Source organism: Engystomops pustulosus, chromosome 7, assembly GCF_040894005.1.
Source record: "Engystomops pustulosus chromosome 7, aEngPut4.maternal, whole genome shotgun sequence".
NCBI classification, from domain to species: Eukaryota; Metazoa; Chordata; class Amphibia; order Anura; family Leptodactylidae; genus Engystomops; species Engystomops pustulosus.
This window is the reverse complement of record NC_092417.1, coordinates 22987896-23004730: the sequence shown is the minus strand read 5'-3', so window position 1 is coordinate 23004730 and position 16835 is coordinate 22987896. Positions and strand designations below refer to the sequence as shown.

Sequence of the window (16835 nt, the reverse complement as noted above, 5' to 3'; positions counted from 1 at the left end):
TGGTGGAATGCAGACATAAGTGAAAAATTGCAATATGAGAAATTTGAATATATTTGCAAGTAACTCAACAGCTTCACAGTCACGAATGCTGATAATGGAATAAATATTATTCTCTGACACTTATAATTGTTGCTGGGTTTCACTGAAAGGGTTATTCCAATCACAGCCACTCACAGATGAAAAGAGAACAGCCGTGTCTAATGTGGTTTCGGAAAGAGCTAACATCAGTTTATGTGTATAAAAGTTCAGCCATGTTTGTCTGTTCTTGTAAGTCTGACAACCTCCCAGTGGTGGAGACAGGACTATTATCTACTTAGCTGTGAATGTCTGAGATGGGAATGACCCTTTAAGAAATCAGTCAACTGCAGGCAAGGAGATTGAAAAACAATTAAAGAGGACCTGTCACCTATAAAAACTGCACTAAAGTAAGCAGCTCCTAGTGGTACAACAGTCCCAGCAGTGTTACACTGCTAGCGTTATCAGAAACCTCCGACAATGCTAACAAACACTGCCGCATTGTACACTAGACACGCCCGACCGCACTGGAAGCCGGTGTATTTATGAGGGGGCGGGTTCGGGGGGGAGTGACTGATGCATGAAGCGTGGCAGTCACCAGTGGCCTATGGAGTGGGTGGGGCATGTGGGGGAGAGGCAGCACCTCGGACCACCCCCTCATGAATACACCAGACCACTTCCGGCGAGGTCCGGCGTGTCTAGTGTACAGTGCAGCAGAGTCTGCTAGCGCTATCAGAGGTTTCCGATAATGCTAGCTGTGTAACACTGCTGCGTCTGTTTTAGCACTAGGAGCTGCTCACTTTATTAAGTACTATCAATCGCTTACCCAAGGATCAGTTATGACCAGAGCAAGTGCCATCGGCATGCTGCCTCGGTCACTGCGCATGTCCACGATCATTTGACCTACGGATGGGCGATCAGCGACAGCGAATGCGCATGCGCCCGAGGATGCCGAAGCCTATGTCGCCATGTTGCTGAAGGGAAAACTGCTGAATATAAGGAACCGCTACCCAGAATAAAAATAGATGGTGCTAAGTTTCCCAAGTACCTTGGTGTGTATGGTCAAACAGCAGCAATTCTGTCACAGCTGCGTCTAAGGCCCAAACCTGACCCATAGCTACACTTTCAGGACAAGTGTCCAGCGGGTGCACATTTAGGAACAGGATGTCACTCCTATAGCGGTCCTATGTCAGAAACGATTCACACCTTGTAGTTATTGTCAAAAATCTCGAATTTGCTGAACACAAAGGGGGTCATTTGCTAAGGGCCCGAATCGCACGATTCCGTCGGGTATCCCGATGATTTCCGATTTGCGCGGAATTCTGCCGGGATTTTGGCGCACGCAATCGGATTGTGTCGCATCCGCGCCGGGTTGCATGAGACAGAAATCCGGGGGCATGGCCGTCAGAAAACCCGACGGATTCGGAAAAACCGCCGAATTTTTTAAAAAAAATATGTCGCATGACACGCGCTTACCTGCACCCAAGATAGGACAGTGAACTCCGGCGAACTCCAGTGGACTTCAGCGCAACAGCGACACCTGGTGGACATCGGCCACACTACCTAAGTGAATCGCCAGAAGACCCGAATCAGCGTCGGAGAGACCAGCTGTGTCTCGGAGTCCTGGCATTTTTTGGTTTTTCTATATGTACTTAAATGTGCACCCGCTGGACGCTTGTCCTGAAAGTGTCCAGCATCCAGTGTCCAAATTAGCAAATTTGCTCTACAGAGCCCTTCTGGCCTCCGCCGCTATATAATTAATTCACAACCCAACTGGCTCCACCTACATAGTGTTCAAAATGCCAGTGATGTTACCAGCTTTCTTTAGAAATCTTGTGCATACCCACTTGGCAGCGCAGGTAATGTAAATCTCGAGAGTCAGTGACGTCACTGGCTCTCTGAACACTATGTAGGTGGAGCCGGTTGGAATGGGGGCATGTATAAATTATAAAGCTGCAGAGCCCAGAGGTGCTCTTTTGCATATTTTATAAAGCTATATGCGGCCATTCAAAGTTATGCTGAAAGATAAGTGCAATCGGAAATTGGATGGAGAGGTGAGTAGTAATCATCTACAATGGGCCGTATATGTCATGAGGAGAGAATCTAGCCTCAGGCGGCAGATGTCCAAGCCCTAAAGGAGGCGGCAAAATATGGGGCCATAATATCTGCAACAATATTTCGAACTAAAAGGAAAGGGAAGAAAAAAACTTTCATTTTCAGTCCCACTTTTTTTCCTATTATTTTGACTGGTATAAGGAGCAGTGAGGATTGGGTTCTTACCCCCCATATACTTTTTACCACCCCCCCATGTACAGTAGATCTGGGTAGAAGTAGTAGAGGAAGCAGTCACTGCAACTTTGACTATAATCATTTTTGATCAGCTTCAGAGTCGCTAAGAATATTTTAGGACATTCTGTATATAAATTTGCCCTGATTACGTCATCTTGACTCATCTAGGTCCTATTCCTGACATTTTCAAGATTTTGTATGATGTGGAATTTAAGACCATAAAGGCAGCACATTTCCCTACAATAACCAGCAAAGTTATTTCTATCTTCCCCATCTGAACTCTCGCTCCCTCCCTGGTTGTGTAGTCCTTGGTCCTTTGCCTAATTCTTATCTTGGATCTAAGAGGACATATCCATATACGTCCTGTGTACACGCTGTCACCTATATTTGTCTTTCCGTCCTTGGAATTTTTGCCATTAAAAAAAATAAGTCATAAATCTTCTTCATTGTGTGATGTTCTGTTTGATTAATATAAACAAGGAAGACGGAGGAGCCGCAGGGTTTTCCCCTCGTTGACAAGTCAGATTAATTAGAAGTCACCTTGATGGAACGGTGTAAGATTATACAGCAATTTCAGAGGAGCCTGAAATATCACAATCTAAAGGGTAATTGTAATCTATAGAAACTTCCATAGACCTAACTCAGCAAGAGCCAAGACCAACCAGGTATATGTATCATTATATAGGTATAGCAAGCCCCACCCAGTCCATAGTATTGTACAGGGATAATACACGCAGTGATGTCACAGTACAGGGATAATACACACAGTGATGTCCCAGTTCAGGGTAATACACACAGTGGTGTTACAGTGCAGGGATAATAGACACACAGGGATGTCACAGTACAGGGATAATACACACAGTGATGTCACAGTACAGGGATAATACACACAGTGATGTCACAGTACAGGGATAATATACACAGTGATGTCATAGTACAGGGATAATACACACAGTGATGTCACAGTACAGGGATAATACACACAGTAATGTCACAGTACAAGGATTATACACACAGTGGTGTCACAGTACAGAGATAATACACACAGTGATGTCACAGTACAGGGATAATACACACAGTAATGTCACAGTACAGGGATAATACACACAGTGATATCACAGTACAGGGATAATACACACAGTGATGTCACAGTACAGGGATAATACACACAGTGATGTCACAGTACATGGACAATACACACAGTGATGTCACAGTACAGGGATAATACACACAGTGATGTCACAGTACAGAGATAATACACACAGTGATGTCACAGTACCGGAATAATCCACACAGTGATGTCACAGCACAGGGATAATACACACAGTGATGTCACAGTACAGGGATAATACACACAGTGATGTCACAGAACAGGGATAATACACACAGTGATGTCACAGTACAGGGGATAATACACACAGTGATGTCACAGTACAGGGATAATACACGCAGTGATGTCACAGTACAGGATAATACACATAGTGATGTCACAGTACAGGAATAATACACAGTGATGTCACAGTACAGGGATAATACACACAGTGATGTCACAGTACATGGATAATACACACAGTGATATCACAGTACAGGGATAATACACACAGTGATATCACAGTACAGGGATAATACTAACAATAACAGTATCTGCCAAACCACTGGGATGTTGAATATTATGTTATCAGAGGAAATGTATACTATATGATAGTTCCATTTTCCATGCCCCATTGGTTGTTTGGTTTCTTAGCTGTTGCGGTACCCAGTGCCCTAGTGGTCACCCCAGGGCTCTACCATTTTGGGGAACCACGTATACACATTGTGGTGTATAACCCAATACAACTAACAAGCCAAATCCCCTACTGATGGACATGTGTTTTCTCTAGATAACACACATGTTGTAAGTTGTGTAATGCTGTAACTTCTCCTGCCAAGTATTGTAAGACTGGACTTCCCTGTATCTGAACAAATAAACATTTCACCTAAGAATCTCCTCCCTGACGTAAGATGTCTATAAAAACCCAGCGTCTGCTCCACAGAGGAACCAGCCAGACCCTGGGACCCCGAGGAGGAGGTAACTGGTCACTATACATAGTTATTGCTGATACAGAACAGCAGCATGTGGGCTGTTATAGAGCAGTAGTAACATGTATATGATGTAGGATATTCTGAAGAATGATGTAAATATTATAGGTAAACTATATCATACAGTATTGGGTTTGGAGAAGTGTGTAATATCATAAAAACAAGAAAAATGAAGAGGATTATTAGGATTATTATTTCTACCGTGTTTGATAATAATAAAATGCCTGATATAGAGGAGTATTATAGTGCTGGATATAGTGCAGGATATAGAGGAGTATATAGAGGAGTATATAGTGCAGTATTATAGTGCAGTATTATAGTGCAGGATATAGAGGAGTATATAGTGCAGGATATTAAGGAGTATATAGTGCAGGATATTGAGGAGTATATAGTGCAGGATATTGAGGAGTATATAGTGCAGGATATTGAGGAGTATATAGTGCAGGATATTGAGGAGTATATAGTGCAGGATATTGAGGAGTATATAGTGCAGTATTATAGTGCCGGATATAGTGCAGGATATAGAGGAGTATATAGTGCAGTATTATAGTGCAGTATTATAGTGCAGGATATAGAGGAGTATATAGAGGAGTATATAGTGCAGTATTATAGTGCAGTATTATAGTGCAGGATATAGAGGAGTATATAGAGGAGTATATAGTGCAGTATTATAGTGCCGGATATAGTGCAGGATATAGAGGAGTATATAGTGCAGGATATAGAGGAGTATATAGTGCAGGATATAGAGGAGTATATAGTGCAGGATATAGAGGAGTATATAGTGCAGGATATAGAGGAGTATATAGTGCAGTATTATAGTGCCGGATATAGTGCAGGATATAGAGGAGTATATAGTGCAGGATATAGAGGAGTATATAGTGCAGGATATAGAGGAGTATATAGTGCAGGATATTGAGGAGTATATAGTGCAGGATATAGAGGAGTATATAGTGCAGTATTATAGTGCCGGATATAGTGCAGGATATAGAGGAGTATATAGTGCAGTATTATAGTGCCGGATATAGTGCAGGATATAGAGGAGTATATAGTGCAGGATATAGAGGAGTATATAGTGCAGGATATAGAGGAGTATATAGTGCAGGATATTGAGGAGTATATAGTGCAGGATATAGAGGAGTATATAGTGCAGTATTATAGTGCCGGATATAGTGCAGGATATAGAGGAGTATATAGAGGAGTATATAGTGCAGTATTATAGTGCAGGATATAGAGGAGCATATAGTGCAGGATATAGAGGAGTATATAGTGCAGGATATAGAGGAGTATATAGTGCAGTATTATAGTGCAGGATATAGAGGAGTATATAGTGCCGGATATATCAAAAATCTGATGTAAATACTTTTGTGTAAAAAGTACAAAAGTGCTTAAGGAATGATACCTTTTTTGGCTAACCAGAAAAATTATATTTGGTGCAAGCTTTCAGGGCACACAGGCCCCATCTTCAGGCATGGATACAAATGAAGCACTGAGAGAAAAACACAATATTTGAGGGACGTTACAACAAGATAATTAGTACATATGGTGAGACTCAATTAAGATAAGCTGGGGCAATAAAACTAGAGGTTATGTTACACAGAGAAGGGTGATGGGCAGGGGGGGGGTGCTAGGATGGCAGGGGTCTGGAGTTAGTCTCTTGTGGGGATTGAAGCGAGTCCATGTAATGAGCCATAAATCCAGGTGCAATATCGAGGCCTTGTGTCAGTGACTGGAAGGTCATCATCAGCTTGAACTCCCAGGTTTTCCTTTCTCTGTTGTCCTTAAAGTCACCTTTCAGTATTAGGACCTTTAAATCCTCCACGCTGTGGCCTGGTCCAGAAAAGTGTTTTCCCACAGGTGTGTCCATCCCCTCACTTATGGTGTGTCTGTGAGAATTCCTCCTGCTCTGAAGTTTTTGTTGGGTCTCCCCAATGTATATATTATTTGTGTGACACCTCATGCACAGTATCATGTACACAACATTGGAGGATCTACAGGAGAATGTGCCTGGGATTTTATACTCCTGTTGTGTGTTGGGGATGTGGACTGTGCTTGATGATAGGACATGGGCACACGTCTTGCATCTTTTGTTCTGGCAGGGAAAAGTGCCCGTCTGTGTTGGTGGTGAGAGGGCACTTCTTACCAGGAGATTCCTTATGTTTGGTGGCTGTTTGTAAGCAAGGAGGGGTAGGTCCGGGAATATGTCCTTTAGCCTGTAGTCCTTATGAAGAATGGCTTGGAGATCTTCTGCAATTTTCTTTAAAATCTTCATTTGTGGGTTGTACATGACCACCAGGGGCACTCTGCACTTGTCCTCTTTCTGTTGGTATTCCAGCAGGCTGCTCCTTGGGATCCTTGTAGCTCTGTGGATCTGTCTATCTATAACTAGGGGGTGATACCCCTGGTGTAAGAATGTTCTTCTTAGTGATAGAAGGTGTTGTTCTCTATCCTCACTCTCTGAGCAGATCCGGATGTATCTCAGAGCTTGGCTGTAGACAATAGATTTCTTGATATGTTTTGGATGGAAACTGTTCCACTTTAGGTACGCTGGACGACCTGTAGGTTTTTGATAAATTGTAGTTTGTATGCTGTTGTCCCTAATGTATATGGTTGTATCCAGGAAATGTACCTTAGATTTTGAGTAGTCCAGGGAGAGTTTTATGGTAGGATGAAATTTGTTATAACTTCTGTGGAAAGACAACAGTTCATCCTCAGATCCTGACCAGATAACAAGCAGGTCCATAAGTGAGGGGATGGACACACCTGTGGGAAAACACTTTTCTGGACCAGGCCACAGCGTGGAGGATTTAAAGGTCCTAATACTGAAAGGTGACTTTAAGGACAGCAGAGAAAGGAAAACCTGAGAGTTCAAACTGATGATGACCTTCCAGTCACTGACACAAGCCCTCAATATTGCACCTGGATTTATGGCTCATTACATGGACTCGCTTCAATCCCCACAAGAGACTAACTCCAGACCCCTGCCATCCTAGCCCCCCACCCCCTGCCCATCACCCTTCTCTGTGTAACATAACCTCTAGTTTTATTGCCCCAGCTTATCTTAATTGAGTCTCACCATATGTATTAATTATCTTGTTGTAACATCCCTCAAATATTGTGTTTTTCTCTCAGTGCTTCATTTGTATCCATGCCTGAAGATGGGGCCTGTGTGCCCTGAAAGCTTGCACCAAATATAATTTTTCTGGTTAGCCAATAAAGGTATCATTCCTTAAGCACTTTTGTACTTTTTACACAAAAGTATTTACATCAGATTTTTGATTTTTCCTGGCTAACACGGTACGTCAACAATTTTCTCAACATACTACACTCACCGGCCACTATATTAGGTACACCATGCTAGTAACGGGTTGGACCCCCTTTTGCCTTCAGAACTGCCTCAATTCTTCGTGGCATAGATTCAACAAGGTGCTGGAAGCATTGGTCCATATTGACATGATGGCATCACACAGTTGCCGCAGATTTGTGGCTGCACATCCATGATGCGAATCTCCCGTTCCACCACATCCCAAAGATGCTCTATTGGATTGAGATCTGGTGACTGTGGAGGCCATTTGAGTACAGTGAACTCATTGTCATGTCCAAGAAACCAGTCTGAAATGATTCCAGCTTTATGACATGGCGCATTATCCTGCTGAAAGTAGCCATCAGATGTTGGGTACATTGTGGTCATAAAGGGATGGACATGGTCAGCAACAATACTCAGGTAGGCTGTGGCATTGCAACGATGCTCAATTGGTACCAAGGGGCCCAAAAAGTGCCAAGAAAATATTCCCCACACCATGACACCACCACCACCAGCCTGGACTGTTGATACAAGGCAGGATGGATCCATGCTTTCATGTTGTTCACGCCAAATTCTGACCCTACCATCCGAATGTCGCAGCAGAAATCGAGACTCATCAGACCAGGCAACGTTTTTCCAATCTTCTACTGTCCAATTTTGATGAGCTTGTGCAAATTGTAGCCTCAGTTTCCTGTTCTTAGCTGAAAGGAGTGGCACCCGGTGTGGTCTTCTGCTGCTGTAGCCCATCTGCCTCAAAGTTCGACGTACTGTGCATTCAGAGATGCTCTTCTGCCTACCTTGGTTGTAACGGGTGGCGATTTGAGTCACTGTTGCCTTTCTATCAGCTCGAACCAGTCTGCCCATTCTCCTCTGACCTCTGGCATCAACAAGGCATTTCCGCCCAAAGAAGTGCCGCTCACTGGATGTTTTTTCTTTTTCGGACCTTTCTCTGTAAACCCTAGACATGGTTGTGCGTGAAAATCCCAGTAGATCAGCAGTTTCTGAAATACTCAGACCAGCCCTTCTGGCACCAACAAGCATGCCACGTTCAAAGGCACTCAAATCACCTTTCTTCCCCATACTGATGCTCGGTTTGAACTGCAGGAGATTGTCTTGACCATGTCTACATGCCTAAATGCACTGAGTTGCCGCCATGTGATTGGCTGATTAGAAATTAAGTGTTAACGAGCAGTTGGACAGGTGTACCTAATAAAGTGGCCGGTGAGTGTATAGTACCTAAGTGAAGTTGGCCCCCCCACCTTGTTCAAATAAAACAAAATTGGTGTCAAACGTTTGTGCTACGTTTGTGCTGGTTTGTGCAGCAGAAATTTTCGTTTGTGCCGCTATCGTTTTTAAGATTTTAATGAAAGTTTCCAGAGGTCATCAGAGGTCAACCAGCCCCCCCACATTGTCCAAATCAAACAAAACTGGTTCCAAATAATTCTGCTACGTTTGTGCTGGTTTGTGCTGCGCAAATTTTTGTTTGTGCTGCTTTTGTTTTGAATTTATGAACAAAAAATGAAAGTTCAAAAGTTCAAGCAGCCCCCCCACATTAACGGAATCAAACAAAACGTGTCAAATGTTAGTGCTACGTTTGTGCTGGTTTGTGCAGCAAAAATTTTTGTTTGTGCCGCTATCATTTTTAATATATTCATACTTTTTTGCAGAGGTCATCAGAGTTCATTTCTTCCAAAGTACAATGTGTTTGCTAGCTCCCCCTGTTGATCAAACCAGGGAAGTGTCACTAGGTTTGTTTTTTACCAGTTCATCCAAAACACCTCAAACACCTGAACATACCTTAAAAATTATAACGGCACAAACAAAAATTTTTGCTGCACAAACATAGCACTAACGTTTGACACCAGTTTTGTTTGATTCCGTTAATGTGGGGGGCTGCTTGAACTTTTGAACTTTCATTTTTTGTTCATATATTCAAAACAAAAGCAGCACAAACAAAAATTTGCGCAGCACAAACCAGCACAAACAAAGCAGAATTGTTCGGCACCAGTTTTGTTTGATTTGGGCAATGTGGGGGGGCTGGTTGACCTCTGATGACCTCTGGAAACTTTCATTAAAATCTCGAAAACGATAGCGGCACAAACAAAAATTTCTGCTGCACAAACCAGCACAAACGTAGCACAAACGTTTGACACCAATTTTGTTTGATTTGAACAAGGTGGGGGGGCCAACTTCACTCAGGTTACTATAGTGCCGGATATAGTGCAGGATATAGAGGAGTATATAGTGCAGGATATAGAGGAGTATATAGTGCAGGATATAGAGGAGTATATAGTGCAGTATTATAGTGCTGGATATAGTGCAGGATATAGAGGAGTATATAGAGGAGTATATAGTGCAGTATTATAGTGCAGGATATAGAGGAGTATATAGTGCAGTATTATAGTGCTGGATATAGAGGAGTATATAGTGCAGTATTATAGTGCAGGATATAGAGGAGTATATAGTGCAGTATTATAGTGCCGGATATAGTGCAGGATATAGAGGAGTATATAGTGCAGGATATAGAGGAGTATATAGTGCAGGATATAGAGGAGTATATAGTGCAGTATTATAGTGCTGGATATAGTGCAGGATATAGAGGAGTATATAGAGGAGTATATAGTGCAGTATTATAGTGCAGGATATAGAGGAGTATATAGTGCAGTATTATAGTGCCGGATATAGTGCAGGATATAGAGGAGTATATAGTGCAGGATATAGAGGAGTATATAGTGCAGGATACAGAGGAGTATATAGTGCAGGATATAGAGGAGTATATAGTGCAGTATTATAGTACCGGATATATAGGAGTAGATAGTGCAGGATATAGAGGAGTATATAGTGCAGGATATAGAGGAGTATATAGTGCAGGATATAGAGGAGTATATAGTGCAGTATTATAGTACCGGATATATAGGAGTAGATAGTGCAGGATATAGAGGAGTATATAGTGCAGGATATAGAGGAGTATATAGTGCAGTATATAGAGGAGTATATAGTGCAGTATTATAGTACCGGATATATAGGAGTAGATAGTGCAGGATATAGAGGAGTATATAGTTCAGGATATAGAGGAGTATATAGTGCAGTATATAGAGGAGTATATAGTGCAGTATATAGAGGAGTATATAGTGCAGTATTATAGTACCGGATATATAGGAGTAGATAGTGCAGTTTATAGAGGAGTATATAGTGCAGTATTATAGTACCGGATATATAGGAGTAGATAGTGCAGTTTATAGAGGAGTATATAGTGCAGGATATAGCTGAGGTATTGTTATATTGCAGTATACACAGGTATAGTTGGGGTATTGTAGTGTAGTATGATTTCCTTCTTGGTAAACTTATGAGATGGTTTCTCTCCCTCACTTCTTTATTACAGTTACTGTTGATGGTCATCGTTGGACTGAAAACAAGGTACATTACATTTTTGGGTTTACATGATGTAATGTTTTGGATATTTGCATGGACGGGGACCAGAGCTCGTTAGTTCTTGGTTTGGGTTGAATAAAGAATAGAAATATGAATTTTGCATAAACATTTACACAAAATTTTTGTTTCTACAGAAAAATGGAAAGCTTCCTATTCCTGGTTGTTCTCCTCTCTGGATGTTTTGCACTAGAAGGTGAATAAATGTCTCTCATCCTCTAAAACCCAAACAATTTTGACACCTTTTTAAAATGTCATTAAAGGGAACCTGTCTGCAGGGACAGGATAGAGTAACACATGAAACCTGCAGTGCACATCTGCCTTTCTGCCTTTACTAAGCGATTGCATTACAATATCATTGTGTGGTGTAACTTACCTTGCATCCTGACAGAACCCCAGGTTGTGAGCACCAGGTTTGTTTTGCTTTGGCTGCATTTAAAAAAAATACACATGCTGCTCACTCCTTAGCTCTCAGCCCCCACCTTTGTGCTCCTGTACAGCTCCTTCCCTCCCCCATCGATGTCAGCTCACCAGGCTGTGACCTCTGTCCTTGTGAGAGTGAAGGAGCAGGAGGGAGGGGCTGTACAGGAGCACAAAGGTGGGGGCTGACAGCTGAGGAGTGAGCAGCACAGACAAGTCACCTGTATTTTTCTTTAACCCCTTAAGGATGAAGGGTTTTTTCGCTCATTTCTCGCTCTCCACCTTCATTTTTATGTGTACAGACCTGTGTGAGGGCTTATTTTGTGCGTAACAAATTTTACTTTCCCGTAATGTTATTTATTTAACATGCCGTGTACTGCGAAGCTGGAAAAAAATTCCAAATGTGGAAAAAAAATTTAAAAAACCACCCGTGCGTCACATTCTTGTGGGCTCAGTTTTTACGACTTTGACTGTGCGCTCCACCTAACACCTCTACTTTATTCTTTGGTTCGGTGCGATCGCGGTGATGCCAAATTTATATAGGTTTTATGGCGTTTTAATACATTTTTAAAAATTCAACGAATGTGTATAAAAAAGAAAAAAAATTTTGCCATCTTCTGACGATAATAACTTTTTCATACTGCACGGAGCTGTGGAGGGGTCATTTTTTGCAAAATGAGCCGACATTTTCATTGATACCATTTTGAGGTCTGTGCGACTCTTTGATCACTTTTTATTCCATTTTTATGTGATGTAAAAAGGTGTAAAAGTCGCATTTCGGACATTTGGGCACCATTTCCCGTCTCGGAGGTCACCGCCATCAATAACCGTTTTTATATTTTGATAGATCGGGCATTTTGGGACGCAGCGATACCTAATATGTTTGTGATTTTTACTGTTTATTATGTTTTATATCAGTTTTAGGCAAAGGGGGGTGATTTGAATTTTTAATATTTTATTAATTTTTTAAAATTTTTTAAACCTTTTTTTTTTTTTTTCACTATTTCTTCGACCCTCTAGGGCAGTGATTTTCAACCTGTGTGCCGTGGCACACTAGTGTGCCGCGACACATGGTCAGGTGTGCCGCGGGGAAATTTCCCCAAACTATGGTGCCCCCTGTGTTTTGTTTCCCGGCAATGCGCAGCGATTCGCAGTCACGGCTTCTTACAATGTAGGAGACGTGTACAATAACACATGCGCAAGCTTTGAACCTCGTGCGACAAAATGACGTCACCGATGCCGGCGCATAATCCTGAGAGCGGAGAGACTCTGGCATTTGCCCACCGCCAAGGTAATGCCCACCAATAATGCTGACTATATGAGCTTTTGCCTGAGTATATGAACTGTTGGCAGAATACTCAGCATATGAGCTGGTACTTGTAGTACTCCAGCAGTATACTGCATATAACAATGAGAAATGTAAAATGAGAAATACTATAGTCATGAGGCTGGAGTACTACAAGTACCAGCTCATATGCTGAGTATATGAGCCTCATGGCCATAGTACTTCTCATTGTACCCCTTTATTTTGCAGTATATGAGCCACATAATAATCAGCACCATATACTAAAAACAGGGAGAAACTGATAACTGTTGAGGAAGAGCTTTGTGTGTGTCTTTCCACCATTCCTGCCAGGATATCCCTTTTGTATTTATCGAAACAGGCCCAGGTTTCACAATGAGTGAGTAAAATAAATTTAGAATCTATATTATTAACTATATGTATAATATGACTGTTTTAGTGTCATTTTGTGCTATTTTGGTTGGTGGTGTGCCCCAGGATTTTCTAAGTATAAAAAGTGTGCCGCGGCTCAAAAAAGGTTGAAAATCACTGCTCTAGGGTACATTAACCCTAGATGGTCAGATCGTTCCTACCATATACTGCAATACTACTGTATTGCAATATATGGCATTATTTCATGTTATTCGTTACAATGAGCCACTGGCTCATTGTAACGAATCTGCAGAAGCCACCATGAAGCTACCATGGCAACCGATCGCCGCCCCCCGATAACGTTCGGGGGAGCGACGATCAGAATAAAGATGGCGGCACCCACGCGTTAAGGGGTTAAATGCAGCCAAAGCAAAACAAACTTGGGACTCAGAACAGGATTCTATCAGGTTGCAATGTAAGTTACAACACACAATTATATTATATTGTAATGCAAATGCTTAGAAAAGGAAGAAAGACATCTGTGCACTGCAGGTGTAATGGACTTCTGCAACCTGTCTTTAGTGAAAATCAGGCTCCTGGTGACAGGTTCCCTTTAAAGACACGCGGATAAGATAAGCGATGGACAAGTCAAAACAAATTAACTTCTGTTTTTGGCAACACTCCGACTGGAGACAAAAAGGGGCCATCAATCCTATCCAACTGTAATTCCCATAATAATTTATCTTCCACCACTTGCATATAAGTACTCATAGTTTTTCCTTAACAGATAACTGTAAATGGAAGCCGAGCAGAGATACGTCACAAGGTAAGGCTTCCTTAGCACATACTTGTGTCACACCAACACCTCTCTCAATGTAGGTGACCGACATATTATCATTGGAAACGGCTCCTTATGACCTGCAGACCTGCAAACGGCGAATATACATTCATTGTCTTCTTAATCCTCTTCCAACACAGAGCCTTATCCAAAGCCAACTGCTCCCTTGCTACTTTCAATGCTTCGGATCCCGGGGTTGCACATAGGCTCCGGACCCTCCACAGCACAGGCCGGCAGTCAGGCTTCTCACCTTCACCCACTGACTGTGATGGGAGATCCTTCAGCCTAGAACTCCCACCACGTCTTCCGGTTCTGTATGGTGCTTCTTCTCCCTCCTTTTATATCCTGCAGGGTCACCATACCCGACCTCTGTATCGTCTGTCTCCTCCAAACCCCTCAGCTACCAAGCCTCTCCCCCACCAGACTCCGCTTTCTTCAAAAGAACCTGCACCAAATCCTCTATAACAATGGACACTAGAAATCCTCCTCACTGCTTGAACACAAGGTTCCCTCGTCTTCTTATACATGAGGTGCGCGGACCCTTCTCAAATAGATTAACACTGCATGTTTTGCATGTTTTGGGTCGCAGGTGCACCCGCACTCATTTGTGTGCCCCTCCATGCCAGCAGTCTCACTCACCTCTCCACGATCCAACAGCGGCTCCTGCGGTCCGGCGGGGCGTGTCCCCGCCTCCTAGTGTGTGCGCTCCATCTCTGCGACATTTAAAGGCCCAGTGCTCCGCTAATTGGGGCTATTAATAAATAGCCAGCCTCTTCCCACTTGCCCCGCTTTATCATTGTGCCTCGTGCCTTAGTGAAAAGCTTGTTCCCTATGCCCTGCGATTGTTTGGTGAATTCCTGTTGTGACCCCGGTTCTGTTCCTGATTATGCTTCTCCGCTACCAGCCCTGACCTTCTACTCTACCTTTGACCTTGATCCTGTGCTGTCCGTCTCGACCTCCTGTCTGTCCTAGACCACAATTCGGCCACACCTCGCCTTGACCAGCACCACTGACAAACTCGAGCCTATGGAGTGACCTGGGGGTACCATGCAACAGCAAGTCCAACCCGATTTGCGGCGAGCTCTGGTGAAAACTTGGTGCCACTTAAACTCTGCTCCAAGGTGTCAGCCTACGTCATCATCCACGGTGGTTCAGTGGGTCCACTACCCCTGAATCCTGACACTGCAGAGGTAAACCTGCTATAATTTATGGCCTGGTGTGAAAAATATCACCAGAATTTATGGTAGAATTATAAGCTTATGAAGAACTTATAGATAATTATGGTAATGGATTATAATGGTACCAGGACGTTAGGTTCTTGTCGACATCAATGTTAGTAAGTTGAAAAAGACTGAATTACTGCCAAAACATGTCCTTCTTTGTCTGCTTTGTTGTTATCTCTATCCTCTGTTGTAATACTACTTAGTTAGCGTGTGGCAGAATTTCCTTAATTCACTTCGGACATGAACTGTCTTGGTGGTCCATGAGGACCACCGGCCACTCCATGGTTTTCTTTAGTGGTTAAATCCAGAGCACCCTGGTTGGAAATATATAATATATGCTTGATATAGAAGGTTCAATATACAATACCAAAAGTGTATATTATTATTCTATACCCAATTATCTATTATTATCTTTTGTTCTAGGTAAAACTATTATTTTCCCAAGGGAAACCGCAACTGACAATGTGATTCTGAAACACACTGTGAGCAAGCCGTTAACGCAACTTACCGTATGTCTGCGCTCATTTACTGAGCTCACCCGAAATTACGCACTTTTTTCACTAGCCACGCCTGGTACAGGAAAGGATAACACTTTTCTCATTTTTCCTACATCTCCAAACACGGTCAGCATTTATGTAAATCAAGAAGAATTTATTTTTAAGGTGGATCCTGCTGCTCTAGACTGGAGACACACTTGTGTGGCTTGGGATTATGAGACAGGTCTTCTCCAACTTAACATTGATGGAAAAAGTTACCCTAGAAAAGTTACAAAGAAAGGATCTCCCATAGGAACTGAGATGAGCGTCATCCTGGGGCAGGAACAGGACACTTTTGGTGGTGGATTTGAAACAGCTCAGAGTTTTATAGGTGAGATTCGTGAAGTCCATGTGTGGGATTGGGTTCTGCCCCCTGATGCTATGAAGAGCTTTTCACACGGATATTGGTTTCCACATGGAAATATCTTTAGCTGGAAGGATGGAACTTATGAGATAAAAGGAGGCGCAGTTGCCGTGGAATATTAACTCCCTGCTCTATAATTTCCAAAAAGGAAATAGAGGACTCTTGTCTCAATATGCTTGTCTCTATTTCGGTAGCACTTGCCTTCATTACAAGGTGTACAAGATGATTCAAGGTGATTCCAAAGTTCACAAATTAATAAACGATTATATTTCTCCCAGAAAAACCCTTGTTATTTCTGTGTTCTGGTGAAACTCGTGAGCAATCTACAAATCTCCAGGCATCACACACAAAGGGGAAGATTTATCAAGCTGTCTGAATGTCAGAATATTTCTAGTTGCCCATGGCAACCAATCACAGCTCCCCTTAAAAATATTCATGAGCACTGGTAAAATGAAAGCTGAGCTGTGATTGGTCGCCATGGGCAACTAGAAATATTCTGACTTTCAGACACTTGATAAATCTGCCCCAAAATGTATTAAAAAAGGTTTTGAAAAAGGTGAAGCTTTATGAAGCCAAAAAGAAATCCACCACTGGCCGCAGGTAGTTTTCTGGTGATCAGACTTACATGCCGAAGGTGAGAAAGGATCATATCTTCAGTCACGCTAAAAATGTGCAGGTTCAAAAAAA

The 16835-nt window shown here is 42.4% G+C and overlaps 1 protein-coding gene across 2 annotated transcripts; it reads left to right on the top strand.

Annotated features, from left to right (window-relative positions):
• Nucleotides 1-4288: 4288 nt before the first annotated feature.
• Nucleotides 4289-16425, top strand: LOC140069427 (C-reactive protein-like). Of its 2 annotated transcripts, XM_072115121.1 has the most exons (5): nt 4289-4372; nt 11067-11101; nt 11251-11309; nt 13975-14013; nt 15672-16425. In XM_072115121.1, the coding sequence occupies exons 2-5, from the start codon at nt 11076-11078 to the stop codon at nt 16268-16270; spliced, it is 723 nt and encodes a 240-aa protein (XP_071971222.1). In that variant the 5' UTR covers nt 4289-4372; nt 11067-11075; the 3' UTR covers nt 16271-16425. The 2 variants fall into 2 exon arrangements, with proteins under 2 accessions (XP_071971222.1, XP_071971223.1); XM_072115122.1 differs by lacking the exon at nt 13975-14013.
• Nucleotides 16426-16835: the final 410 nt, after the last annotated feature.